The 14321-nt window shown below is 43.7% G+C and overlaps 1 protein-coding gene across 2 annotated transcripts in view; it reads right to left on the reverse strand.

The window, feature by feature from the left end:
• Nucleotides 1-14321, reverse strand: part of FLT4 (fms related receptor tyrosine kinase 4) — a 299445-nt gene that overhangs the window by 25966 nt on the left and 259158 nt on the right. For both annotated transcript variants that reach the window (XM_069199519.1, XM_069199518.1), the window contains exon 28: nt 13110-13230. In XM_069199519.1, the coding sequence (XP_069055620.1) occupies nt 13110-13230 (121 nt within the window). The remainder of the gene's footprint in view (nt 1-13109; nt 13231-14321) is intronic.

Raw genomic sequence — 14321 nt, forward strand, 5'->3', positions numbered from 1 at the left:
AAAGTCAGAGTCACTTCAGCTCAGGTTGCCTTAGGGGCTGTCCTGACTGGTCAGTGACTCCTCCTTGTTTTTCTCATTATCTCCTCCGGCCTTGCCGCCAAAAGTGGGGCCGTGGCCGGAGGGGGCGGGCAACTCCACTTGCTGGAATGCCCTGTGGTGCTGTAACAAAGGGGGTGAGCTTTTGAGGCTCACCGCCAGGTGTTACAGCTCCTGCAAGGGGGAGGTGATAAGCATCTCCACCCAGTGCAGGCTTTGTTACTAGCCACAGAGTGACAAAGGCACTCTCCCCATGTGGCCAGCAACATGTCTCGAGTGTGGCAGGCTGCTAAAACCAGTCAGCCTACACGGGTAGTTGGTTAAGGTTTCAGGGGGCACCTCTAAGGTGCCCTCTGGGGTGTATTTTACAATAAAATGTACACTGGCATCAGTGTGCATTTATTGTGCTGAGAAGTTTGATACCAAACTTCCCAGTTTTCAGTGTATCCATTATGGTGCTGTGGAGTTCGTGTTTGACAGACTCCCAGACCATATACTCTTATGGCTACCCTGCACTTACAATGTCTAAGGTTTTGCTTAGACACTGTTGGGGCACAGTGCTCATGCACTGGTGCCCTCACCTATGGTATAGTGCACCCTGCCTTAGGGCTCTAAGGCCTGCTAGAGGGGTGACTTATCTATACTGCATAGGCAGGGTGAGGTTGGCATGTCACCCTGAGGGGAGTGCCATGTCGACTTACTCGTTTTGTCCTCACCAGCACACACAAGCTGGCAAGCAGTGTGTCTGTGCTGAGTGAGGGGTCCCCAGGGTGGCATAAGATTTGCTGCAGCCCTTAGAGACCTTCCCTGGCATCAGGGCCCTTGGTACCAGGGGTACCAGTTACAAGGGACTTACCTGGATGCCAGGGTGTGCCAATTGTGTAAACAAAAGTACAGGTTAGGGAAAGAACACTGGTGCTGGGGCCTGGTTAGCAGGCCTCAGCACACTTTCAAATCAAAACATAGCATCAGCAAAGGCAAAAAGTCAGGGGGTAACCATGCCAAGGAGGCATTCCCTTACAGCCAACATGGACACAACTCTGTAGCAGCCTTCTTTCCTCTAAGCAGCTCAGTGTTTTCTCAGTCACTGCATGTGGTGTCATTCTGTATGTTAAAAGGATGTTCTGGCAAGCCTTATGCCAACATATCTTAGACTTCATTGCTAATTGTATAGACTCTTTAACCACTCTTTTCATACGTTCCTCTTGCCCATTCCATTCTGGATGAAACAAGGCAACCAGCTTATGCATTATGCCAGATTTCTTTAAATATTCTTACATCTTACTTCACATAAATTGTATCCCAATAACCAACACAGTTTCCTGAAGTACACTCCTTACAAAGGGCATGTTCAATGTTAGTATCTACTTTCCCAACTATCTTGAATTTGGCTAATTTGGGTAGTCATCTCTCAAAACCAATTTGAAAGGCTCTTTCTGCCCTGAGGCAGCAAATGGCCACATAATGTAGATGTCAAGCTATGCCAGGTTCTTGTGAAAATTCCCCTGCAAACACAGAAGTCTTTCAAGCCTTTGCAGGCTTGTTACTACCGGTACATATACCGCAATCAGGTACTGCCGTACCGACTTCAGCATTCATCTCTATCCACAAGAAACACTTTTGAATTCTGCATTTGGGACTTGGCATTCCCTTCTGCCCAGCATAGGCACTATAAGCCTGAAATGAGATGCTGATGGTACTCTATTGATACTTGCCCACATTTGCATTTACTTAGTTTCAGTGTTAAACTGTTGTTCTCACATATTCTCATTGCAGATTCCAAATTAATATTATGTTTATTCTGATCTCTTCCAAAAAATAGTATATTGTCTTGAAGTGCTAATATCCCTTTTTGATCTTAGAGTAGTTGGTACATGATTCGCTAACAGTTTGAGGCTGCTTCTCTAATGCATGGTAAGATGCTTTAGCCACATTGTGTTTGAAAGCTTCCATCAATTCACCTGGTGGGAAGCATTAGCTAAATCAAGAGTAGAAAACAACATTGCTCCCATTAATGAGTACACCACTATTCATATACTTAGACGAGGATAGTTAGCTACCCAAAAGCATTCATTCAAACTCCTTATATGAATTTGTAATCTTATTTCTCTGAATGACTTGCGAGAAATAATGACAGGGAATAACAGATGACTTAATTGGTTCAATAAGATGTTCTTTCACAAATCTTCCAACAAATCGTTCAATTTGGTTCTTTATGGTAAAAATACTTCCCTTATGTGATACATCACCTGTACTGTATTCTGCTTAAAAATTATTTTGCACTTGAATGCCATTAAACACATTTTTAATCTTCACTTTTCTCATTCATTTTGCAGGAAACTATGGATTCCATCCTCTATGGCTTCGGTACTTTGTCTGTTGGGAATGGCCCTGTCTTCAGGGTTTCCCCAGTCTTTTTGGCTTCTTACTTCTAGTTTTTTGATCCTGTGCTTAATTTCATTTTTTCTGGCTTTAGGACTCTGGGCGCTTTACCACTGCTGACCAGTGCTAAAGTGCAAGTGCTCTCTGTCTAAATGGTATTGGTGATTTGTTTGTCCATGATAGGCATATTTGATCTACCAGTAAATGCCTAGTACAGTGTGTGTGCCCAGGGCCTGTAAATCAAATTCTACTAGTGGGCCTGCAGCATTGATTGTGCCATCCACATGAGTAGCCCTGTAATCATGTCTCAGACCTGCCACTGCAGTGCCTGTGTGTGCACTTTTAAACTCCCAATTCGACCTGGCAAGTGCACCCACCTGCCAGGCCCAAACCTTCCCTTTTACTACATGTAAGTCACCCTTAAGGTAGGCCCAAGGCAGCCCCGTAGGCAGAGTACAGTGTTTTAAAGGTAGGACATATACTAGTGTGTTTTATATGTCCTGATAGTGAACTACTGCTAAGTTCGTTTTTCACTATTGCAAGGCCTATCTCTCCCATAGGGTAAGATGTGGATTGCTTGAAATATCTTTTAAGTGTAATTTCCCATTGGGAGCAGATAGATATTTGGAGTTTGGGGTCTCCGAGCTCAAATTTCAAAAATACATCTTTTGATCAAGTTTGTTTTTAGATTGTAAGTTTGAAAATGCCACTTTTTTCCTAACCATTCTGTGCCTTTGCCTGGCTGTGGAATACACGTCTGGGTCAGGATGACAGTTGGGCTGTTTGTGAGTTCACTTTAGACAGTCACACAAAGGGAGCTGAGGTGTGCCATGCATATCCTGATGGGTCTTCCCGGGCTAGAGTGGTGGCAGGAGCTGACACTTGCACCTGAATAGGGCTGTGCCTGACCTCACACAAACCAGTCTCCAACCCTCTGGAGTGTGTTTAGGGCCCAGGCAGGAAAGACAGGGTCTTTTGCACCACAAAGACTTTCCCTTGAAGTTTGTTCTAATTCAAAGGCAGAAAGGAGTATAAGTAGTGGAGACCACAACTTTAGAACCCTTCTGGACTAAGGACATTCTGCCAGGAAGAAGGGCTAGATGTTGTAGGAGGGACTGCCACTCTGCCTGTTGCTTTGCTGGGCTGGTCTGCTGCCTGCTGCTTCTGTCCTGGGAGTAAAAGGACTGGACTTTACTTCCTACATCCTGCTTCCAAAGGTTCTCCAATGCTTTGGACTGAGCTTGCCTCCTGTTAGAAGTCTCAGGGACATCAAAGACTTCATCTGTCAGCACTTGAGCTCTCTTTCTGAGAGTCCTGACTCGCCAAGCTGTGACAAATCCAGTTACTGGGCCCTTGGGAGTGAGTTCTGGTGTAACCAAGAAGAAACCAAGTATATAGACTCCAGAGCTACTTCAGAACTGGGGCAGCCGTCTGACTCTGTGCCTCTGCCTGCACCGGAGCCGTGGTTCTGCCGAGTGCAATGACCATGACTGATGCCAGAGGCCTGACATCACCACAGCACCTTCGAAGTCCCGCCACAGCACGAGTCCTGGGTGCCATGTCCCAGACATCCAGGTCACCTGAGTCTGACTTTGCCACAGCACCTTTGGCCCCCTGGAGTGATCGCTACACCGTAAAGTCGATGCCTTGTGTTTTGACCTGCTGGATTCATCGACCCTGCCGGATCGTAAGGAAATGCCACCTCGCCACCAACGCCGCATCACCTCCCCTGCAACTATAAGGAAATGATGCCTCACCTCCTCGGTAGCAATAAGGAACTGCCACCGCATCGGCTCCAGTGACTCCTCCTCTCACTGACTCTGTGAAATATCTTTGGTTCCTCGTTTTCCAAAGGTACTGTAACTGGGGCCAGTACAACTCTGTGACCAGCATGCAGACCCTTGCGAGTCATGTTGGCCTGTTGGGAACGACTCCATCAAAATGTTGTGATAGCCCTAGCTGGAGCAACTTGTGTATGTTGGATTTTTGTTGGTTTAGTCTTGTTTTACTCAGATAAAACCGGTGTGGAGTGTTTCTGTGTGTGTACAAATACGTTATGCATTGCTTTTGGGATAAGCCTGGCTACTCGTGTCAAGCTACCAAGGGGGTGAACAGGGGTCACCTTAGCTGTGTGACTACCTTACCCTGACTAGAGTGAGGGTCCCTACTAGGACAGGGTGCAAACTACTGCCAACTAGAGACCTCATTTCTAACAGTGTCCATCTCCTCACTCACACCATACCCTAGAGTATTTCTAGTAGGATGTGACCTAATACTGATCTCCTTTAATTGTGATCATCCTAAAAAAGCATATCCTTTCTGTACTAAATAAACGTTGTCTCTCTTTCTTCTTTCTTTAAAGTCTGCTGAAAATATCCAGTCAATGCTAATCTATGTGTACTATATCTGCCAGAGCATATATCTACTGAACCTGGCCTGTCATTAATGTCAGAAAGGCGTCCTACTCATTGAAAATTAATGGAACGGTCCGAAGCTAAACTGGCAACTTCACACATACACAGTTGCTTGTAAAGCGAGGTAACTTAAACACCAAAACTTCCCTCCAATATACATGACCTTTACGTCAATATGCCTTACAACTTATAGGGAAAAGAAATTTGTTTGCAGATGTGTGATAACGTTACCGTCTGTGAGTTGCAAATGTTTATTCCAGTATAAAAAAGGAAGCTACTTGGTAGTTCATTGAAAGCAATCAGGAAGCACCCATGTCTTCCCACCTTGCTCCTTTAACTGATATCCAAACCAAATAATTTCCTACTGACATTCCAAGTAAACACTACTTATGCACCATGCACCATTTATACAGTCAGGTTCTCTCACCATACCTTCCACTACAACATCTAAAGCTACCACACATTCCTTGGTCTCTATCTTTAATATAGCCTCCTTCATTTTAGGCCACTGTTGCTGCATATCACCCTTTATACGTGCTGTCATTACCAGTTTTGTTTTTCTAATATTCCTTGCATTCACTTCTGCTGGCCTAATCTACATGGGTGTGGTGGAAGGAGGAAAAAAGATTCAATACACACTTCAACATGAATGTGATCATCTCCTCCAGTCCCAGTCGCGGTCCTTGAATCTTTCCTGTCTGAGGCAAAGGTTAATGTAGCAAATTCCGGCCAGCCCTTCCATTATTTTCAGCTTCATTTTATGATTTGTTGCCAAGAGCTGATGTCATACTGGGAATAAGCCCTTGAGGCGCCTGTCAAGTTGGTTCTGGTTGTTGTGTAGAATAAGAATCTTAAATGGGTCATTCAATATATACTACAAAGCCAGTTCTTTTTACCCAGTTCTTCATCACTAACAATAAACATTCCATGATATTCCCTTGTTTGATGATATCTGTTTGGGTTGCGAGAACTTTGGTGACATCATTCACTGGAGAGCCTCTCTAAAGGCTACACTGACAGAAGGGACTCATCCAATAGAAGAGGGAGGGTTCAAGTGTTACTGTCCTCAATATGCCCTATTCACAGAGGTATTTTTTTAAAATAAATCTTTATTTTGTTTATGCATGATATAACACCAAACTGGTGCTTAAACCGGCACCTTGAACAATGTATTCAACATCAGAGAGAAGCAGGACGGCATAAATATCCTCAAACACAGTTATATATTATATGGCCTAAGGTAACAACATCTTGGACGGATAGCATTTTATGGATCACCCAACTGAAAGTACAGTACTTGCTGCATTCAGCATCACTGTGGGGGGGTCTACTGTCTCTTTGGCAGTGCCTAGGCCATAGTATTTTATCCCACTCCTCCAAACCTCAAGGAACCTACATGGACATCCCCTTTGTTTATAGGCGACTTTTTTAGTCACTCTGTAGAGATCCATCCTTGCCTTCCATTCCCCAAAGTTTGGGACCCTCAACCCTCCACAGCGACGTGCTTCATCATGTTTCGCCACCACCGGTCCCAGATTACAGAGTAGGAGTTTGGTTTGTGGGACATCAACGTCAGTAGGGATGCCCAATAGACTATATTTAGGCTCAAGAGGAATAGCTTAACTCAGTATTAGTCAGAGTTCCCTCACTATCTTTGACCAGTATGTTTGAATGGTTGGGCAACTCCAGAATGTATGTAAAAATGAGCCTCTTGTGGTGTTACATCTCATACAGTCTGGAGACATTGTCCTCCCCATTTCATGTAGCTGTTCATAATCATAATAGACTCGATGCAATATCTTGAACTGGATTAGGTGCAATCTAGACTTACTGGCCGCCTCCCTTGATTGCATCAGGGCTGCTTCCCAGTCTATGTCCTCCATCTCGCCTAGGTTTCTCACCCACCTGTCCCGCAGTTTACCCAGTTTGCTCACAGAGGTTTTTGACTATCTAAGATGAATCTGTGTGTGCAAAAAGTAATTGCTTTTTCTGAGAATTGATTTCAGAGCACCAGAATTAGCAATTTATGAATTTAGCAAAGTGGAAAATCGATAAGCATGGTGGATGTTCTGGTATACTAAGCTTAGAGGTAGAAGCAAAAAAGGAACTTTACAGGTGTGACCATGTAAAGTGCAATGAAAACTCAATAATTTCTACCCTCCCGAGCTCGTGCTTAGCTCTGATTGGCTGCCAATACGTCAACAATGAAGTATTAGCAGCCACGTTCGGACTTGGATTCAGCCGAGTACCAGAAAAAAGATTAAAAATAAGAAGAGGGGACAGGGTAGGGACACCCTGTCCCCTTAGCTCTAGTGCTGGGGTCCCAGAGTGACAGCCCCAGAGCAAAAAAATCATTTTGTTTTAATTTCAGCAGGAGACGATGCAGATCTATGGATCTGCTGAAAATTTTAAAAAAAATAAAAAAAAAGTGGGCTCCTGTGCTTGTTTAAATGAAACCCCCAAGTACATTTAAATTTTGAATGCAGGGCGCGAGTTATAGTTAGCTTAGGGCACAAGTTATAGTTACTTGAGATAACTATAACAGGTGAATTTCTATGGTTTTGTACGTTTAAAATGTGAGCCTAACTATAACGTCCCTGTAACCTTTTGTTTTTTAAGTGAATTTCAATGTTTTTTTAAATTCTGTTTCCTAACTATAACATTCCTGTAACCTTTGTGTTTTTTTCAGTGAATATGTATGTATATATATATATATATATATATATATATATATATATTTATGTATATATATATATATATATATATATATAAATATATATATATTTTTTTTTTTCTTTCATCTAGATAGATTTTTCAAATATGTTTCAGGTTAAACAGTTCAGGGAACTGAAGTGAATTCTCACTCAATTTAGAATGATCCCAGAGTGACTAAAGTATTTTGAGATTGGAATTTATAGAAAGTGCAAAAGGAGTTGGAGCATAGATCGTTCATTTCTGTGCAAACACAGCTCAATGGATCCTGCTCACTGGTTCCTTGCAACCAAGGCTTAATAATGTGCACAAATTACATCCAATGTTTTGTCTAGGGCTTTCTTGGGTTCCTAAGGTGTCCAAGCCCCTTAACCCCTTAGCTGCTGGGCCTTTTCCACCCCCCCAGTGCTGAGACCTTTTTTGGCTAATTGGGCTAGTTTGCGCTTAGGCCTTCATAACTTTTTGTCCACATAAGCTATCCACGCCAAAATTGCGTCCTTTTTTTCCAACATCCTAGGAATTTTAATGGTACCCAGAGTTTGTGGTTTCCCCTGGAGGAGACCAAGAAATGAGCCAAAATACAGTGAAAATTTCGTTTTTTTTAAAAAAATGGGAAAAATGGCTGCTGAAGAAGGCTTGTGTTTTTTTTTCTCCTGAAAATGGCATCAACAAAGGGTTTCTGGTGCTAAAATCACCATCTTCCCACCTTTCAGGGACGGGCAGACTTGAGAAAACCACATTTTTCAACACAATTTTGGCATTTTACTGGGAGATACCCCATTTTTACTATTTTTGGTGCTTTCAACCTCCTTCCAGTTAGTGACAGGAATGAGTGCTAAACCAATGCTGGATCCCGGAAAGCTGAACATTTCTGAAAAGTAGACAAAATTCTGAATTCAGCAAGGGTTCATTTGTGTAGATCCTACAAGGTTTTCCTACAGAAAATAACAGCTGAAATAAACAAATATTGAAAGTGAGCTAAAAAAACAGCCAATTTTCTCCATGTTTTACTCTGTAACTTTTTCCTGCAATGTCAGATTTTTTAAAGCAATATACCGTTACATGTGCTGGACTCTTCCGGTTGCGAGGATATATAGGGCTTGTAGGTTCATCAAGATCCCTAGGTACCCAGAGCCAATAAATGAGCTGCACCTTGCAATGGGTTTTCATTCTATACCGGGTATACAGCAATTCATTTGCTGAAATATAAAGAGTGAAAAATAGGTATCAAGCAAATCTTTGTGTTTCCAAAATGGGCATAAGATAAGGTGTTGAGAAGCAGTGGTTATTTGGACATCTCTGAATTCCGGGGTGCCCATACTAGCATGTGAATTACAGGCCATTTCTCAAATAGACGTCTTTTTTACACACTGTCTTACATTTGGAAGGAAAAAATGTAGAGAAAGACAAGGGGCAATAACACTTGTTTTTGCTATTCTGTGTTCCCCCAAGTCTCCCGATAGAAATGGTACCTCACTTGCGTGGGTAGGCCTAATGCTTGCAACAGGAAACGCAACATGGACACATCACATTTTTACAATGAAATCTGACGTGTTTTTTGCAAAGTGCCTAGCTGTAGATTTTGGCCTCTAGCTCAGCCGGCACCTAGGGAAACCTAGCAAACCTTGGCATTTTTGAGAATCCAAGATGAGGTGACTTGTGGTGCTCTGACCAGGTTCTGTTACCCAGAATCATTTGCAAACCTCAATATTTGGCTAAAAAAACAAATTTTCCTCACATTTCGGTGACAGAAAGTTCTGGAATCTGAGAGGAGGCACAAATTTCCTTCCACCCAGCGTTCCCCCAAGTCTCCCGATAAAAATGGTACCTCACTTGTGTGGGTAGGCCTGGTGCCCGCGACAGGAATAGATCACACAACGGTCAATGTTGGTCCTTACATGAGGCAGCTGTTGACCCTGGGGTGATCCATTCCTGATCTATAGATATATCCATGTAGATAGATATATCTACATAGATATATCTAGATATAAAGATCTATATATATATATATATAGATCTACATTTTTTTAAGTTGTTGTATGGTTTCCTTGGGGGCCAAAATGGCCCCCAGGGAAACGCTACAACAGCTAAAAAAAATATTGCCCCCACAGAGGGTCGCCCTGCCCACGGGCGACCCCCTGTCCATTTTTTTTATAAATATAATTTAGCCCGGGGGGGGCACCTAACTTTTTTTTTTTTTAAATGCCCGGGGGGGGGGGGGGGGGGGGGCTGCCCGTTTTCCGAGGGGGCCGACCCCCCCCAAGTGAAATCCCTGGTGTCTAGTGGTGTTTCCTGGCCCCCGATCGCAGCTGTGCTGCGATCGGGGGCCAGGAAACACTTTCAGGAAGGCCTCGTAAGAAAGGGGAGAGTCTCCCCTTTCTTACGAGGCCTTCCTGAACGTGGGGAAGGCCGTTTGTGGCCGTTTTCCCCATCGGAGCAGGATGCGATGCAAGGCCGCTTCCTGCTCCGATGGGGAAATCCACAAAGTGACGTCAGAGCGCTGCGTCACAAAGGGGCGGGTGGGAGGAGACACAGAACTGTCTTCCGGGGAACAAAAATAAAATAAAAAATCCTCGGGTGCGATGCACCCGAGGATTTATTAACCCCCTCCCTGGTGGCGGCCACTGGTTGTGACCCGCACCAGGGAGTTAGTGCGGGCGTCGGCCAGTGGCCGACGTCCGCATCCAAGGGCCAAGGGGTTAATACACAGAAGTGAGATACTTTCATTAGATTATGGGGATTGATAACATTGAGAAACATGGAAATGGACACCCAAAATCGTGTAATCTAGATGTATTTACATAAATTGTTGTGACTGTGTACAAATGTGTACATTGAAATTTATCCTGTCTATCCATGTCATACCTAATGTATAATACTTTTGGACTGACCTTTATTAAAATTATAAACTAAATAAATAAGTACCAAAAAAGAACAACCAATTGCAAAGCCAATAGGTCTCGCCTATACAAAAGCTATTGGCTTTGGCAATGCGTTTTACCATGTTATAGACCAGTGTTGCTGCTGTTCAGCATGGCTAACATTTAGTGGCATGGAGTGTCAGAGTGGAGTGGGGGAGCAGAGTGTCGTAGAGTGGATATGTTGAAATGTCGTAAAGTGGAGTAGGAGGAGTAGAGTGTTGTATAGTTGAGTAGATGGGAGTACAGTTGAGTGGTTCTGTGGTAGAGAGTGTCGTAGATTGGAGTTGAGTGGGTTGGAGTGGATTGAGGTAGTGGGGTGGACTGGAGTTGAATGGTGTGCATTGGACCGGGGTTGAGTGGTTTGTATTGGAGTAATATGGCTGGGGTGGGGTGGATAAGATTGGGGTGGGTGATTTGGATTGAAGTGTGGTGCATTAGAACGGACTGGAGTGGGGTGGATTGGATTGGAGATGGGTGGGGTGGATGGATTGGGGTGGATTGGAGTGGGGTGGTTGGTCTGGATTGGAGTGATACGGCAGGGGCAGGGTGGATTGGATTAGGGTGGGTGGATTGGAGTAGGTGTACTAGATTGGACTGTAGTGGAGTGGATTGGATTGAGTGGGGTAGATTGGATTCTCTGGATTGGAATGGGGTGGATAGGATTGGAGTGGGGTGGATGGATTGAGGTGGACTGGATTGAAGTGGGGTGGAATTGACTAGAGTGGGGTGGATTAGACTGGAGTGGGGTGAATCACACTGGATTAGGGTGAATTGGACTAGAGTGGGGCGAATTGGACGGGAGTGGATTGGGGTGGATTGGATTGTAGTAGGGTGCTTTAAATTGGGGCGAGGTGTATTGGATTGGAGTGGGGTAGATTGCACTGGGCTGGATTGGGGTTGATTGGATTGGAGTGGGGTGGACTGGATTGGTGTAGGGTGGCCTGTATTATAGTGGAGTGTATTGTGGTGCATTGGAGTGGGGTGAATTTGGGTTAGATTGGATTGGGGTGAGGTGAAGTGGGTTGGATTGGAGTGGGACAGATTGTTTTGGTTTGGAGTGGGGCAGGGTGGAGTTGTGCAGGTTGGAGGGGGCAGGTTGTTTTGAATTAAGATGGGGCAAATTGGAATGGGGTAGATCGAAATGGAGAGGAGTGGGGCACATATTTGTGGATTGAAGTGGGGCAGATTGTTGTGGGTTGGAGTGAGGCACATTGTTTTGGATTGAGGTGGGGCATATTGCCCTGGATTGGAGTGGGCAGGCTGGAGTGGGGCAGATTGTTTTGGATTGGAGTGGGGCAGATTGTATTGGTGTGGATTGGAGTGGGGTGAATTGGGATGGAGTCTTGTGGATTGGATTGGGGTGGGGTGGATTGTTTTGGATTGGAATGGAGCAGACTGGAGTGGGGTGGATTAGAGTGGGACAGACTGTTCTGGAGTGGAGTAGGGCAGACTAGATAGGGGCAGATTGGAGTGAGGCAGATTGTTTTGGATTGGAGTGGGGCACACTACAGTGAAGCAGATTGTTTTGGAATAAAGTGGGGCAGATTGGAGTGAGGTGGACTGGAGTGGGGCAGATTGTTGTGGATTAGAGTGGGGCCCATTGTTTTGGATTGCAGAGGGCCAGATTGTGTTCGACTGAAGTGCAGCAGATTGCAGTGGTGTAGACTGTTTTGGATTGGGGAAGATTGTAGTGGAGTAGATCGCAATAATTTGAACAAGATAATCTTTTGAAAAAAGAGCGCACACGAGCAAAAACAAAATAAAAAATAAGTGGAAAGTGAGAAAAGACGACTTGGCAAAATAAAAGAAATTTAGCTATAAAAAAGAACAATTCGCAATTTTGTTTGCACTGCTGGGCACATTTGTGAGTTACAAGCCTCCTGCTCACAGGGCACTAGAAGTTAAAAAACACACAAATAGTACCTCGATCCCGTCGGAACTGATTAAGTTGAAACGATCAGTGCTTGGTCTCTGCGCCACAGAGAAGAACAGAAATAATGCCAAGCCTGAAGTGGACGAATTACAAGGCTGTAAAGAAGAGTGCCACACAAGCCAAAAAATGGTGAGCGACAGGCGGGCTCTAAGCCCTTTACTGTACACAATAGATTCTCGGAAGCAAGACGCTTGTGCCAGCGCATGCGATCAGAGGCTCAACCCTAAAAAAGTAATGATGAAGCTATCTGCTCTTTTTTAAGATGTGTATTATGTCATCAATAAAGTGTGTCAATAATTGTTATAATATTAATCAGTGCCTGGATATCCTCATGGGTGACAAGCAGCGCTCTACAAGTCCACCTTACATTACAAAGCAATTTGGAATTTGATTTCTTCCATCATTATGCTTGCACGCACTGCTCTCCAAAAGTCTGCGAGCAATCCCTTAGAAGTGGTCCTGCTTCCTCGACCTCTCAAGAATCTCACAGTAAGCTGAAAGGGCAGAGTACATGAGGAGTGGGGATACCTCTGACTCTTGGACTAGTTGTAAATCAGTCACCACGTGTTGTAATCCCTCAGTGGTGCTGTGGGCAAGAGCCACCAGCAACACTGCACCATTGCAGTAGCCTGCATCCTCTCACAAACAACCAGTGCTGTTAGGCAATCTCCCAATGATCTGTAACCAAGTTGTCCTATTGCTGGATCTTACCGGATGGCTCTTGTACGGTATCTGGGTCATGGGAAACTCTTCAAACGTCTTCACCCGAGATGGACACCTGATCTGATTCCCGCCAGTGAAACAGCCCGGGAACGAGACACAATTGTAATATCTGTTGGAACAGAAGAAACATAGAAGCAGCTACTCAGAAGGCTACAAGAACACATTTAAAACAATATAGCTTCTTTGATACAATGAACACTATACTTTGAGTTGGATGACCTTGGCACTGGGGGCTGATCCACAAAGGCAATTGCTCATGTAAGTTTAATTTATATATGAACATAGCTTGATTTAGAAGTGCAAATTGATATTTGCAATCCACAGAAGCTGAAATTGAATGTATACACTGATATACTCACATTTAATACTACTCCAGCATGCCATAAATATTAATTATGAGTAAACCTGTTGGGTGGGTGGGGAATGGGTTTTTCAGAGTGCAGAGCTCCAGGAAATTTTGTGTACACCCCCAAGGTTTTTGGGGGTTTGAAAAGTATATAGTTTATGTATACTTTTAAGAAAAATCACATTTTCATTGAACAGCAACAATGACAAGTGCGTCCTATTAATTTATTCAACAATGGGTCTTTCCAGCAGTCAACGTAGAAAGTAAGCAAGCATAATTTTTGAAACTTGCCTTTCCTTGAATCTAAAATAAAAAAGTGAAAAAAATCCCAGTTTCAGCTGTCCATGATATACTAACTTTCTTCAAGACAGCCGTAAAGAATTGACTAGATATTTAGAGATGGATTATCTGGATTACTACAACATTTCTTACACCAACCTCTCAAAAAGAATTATGACTAGACTTTAATTCCATTATCAAGGAACTTGGCTTTGCTTCAAGTTTAGAAGACCAGACCAGGTCACTCAGGTGCTACAAGCCCTTCATTGGCTCGTTAATTTCAAATTCCTATCCACAATGCACCAAGTGCGCCGGTGGTACCTTTATAAACTAGTTACACCACTCGAAAAATCATCAAAACCAAAAGTTCATCCTGTCTAAATTCAAACTTTATTAAAAAAGAAACACTCTTTGATGTCTTACCAGATGGACCTCGAAAAAAAGGAGATTAGTTGACTACTTTAAATTAATCTTAGCCACAGATATCAACTCGGGCTACATTCCAACATACATTTATTAGCTAATCTGTGCTCGTCTGTGCCACTGCATACTTGAACTGCCATTTGCAATTCAGT

The sequence above is a fragment of the Pleurodeles waltl genome, chromosome 7, assembly GCF_031143425.1.
Source record: "Pleurodeles waltl isolate 20211129_DDA chromosome 7, aPleWal1.hap1.20221129, whole genome shotgun sequence".
In the NCBI taxonomy this organism is placed as follows: domain Eukaryota; kingdom Metazoa; phylum Chordata; class Amphibia; order Caudata; family Salamandridae; genus Pleurodeles; species Pleurodeles waltl.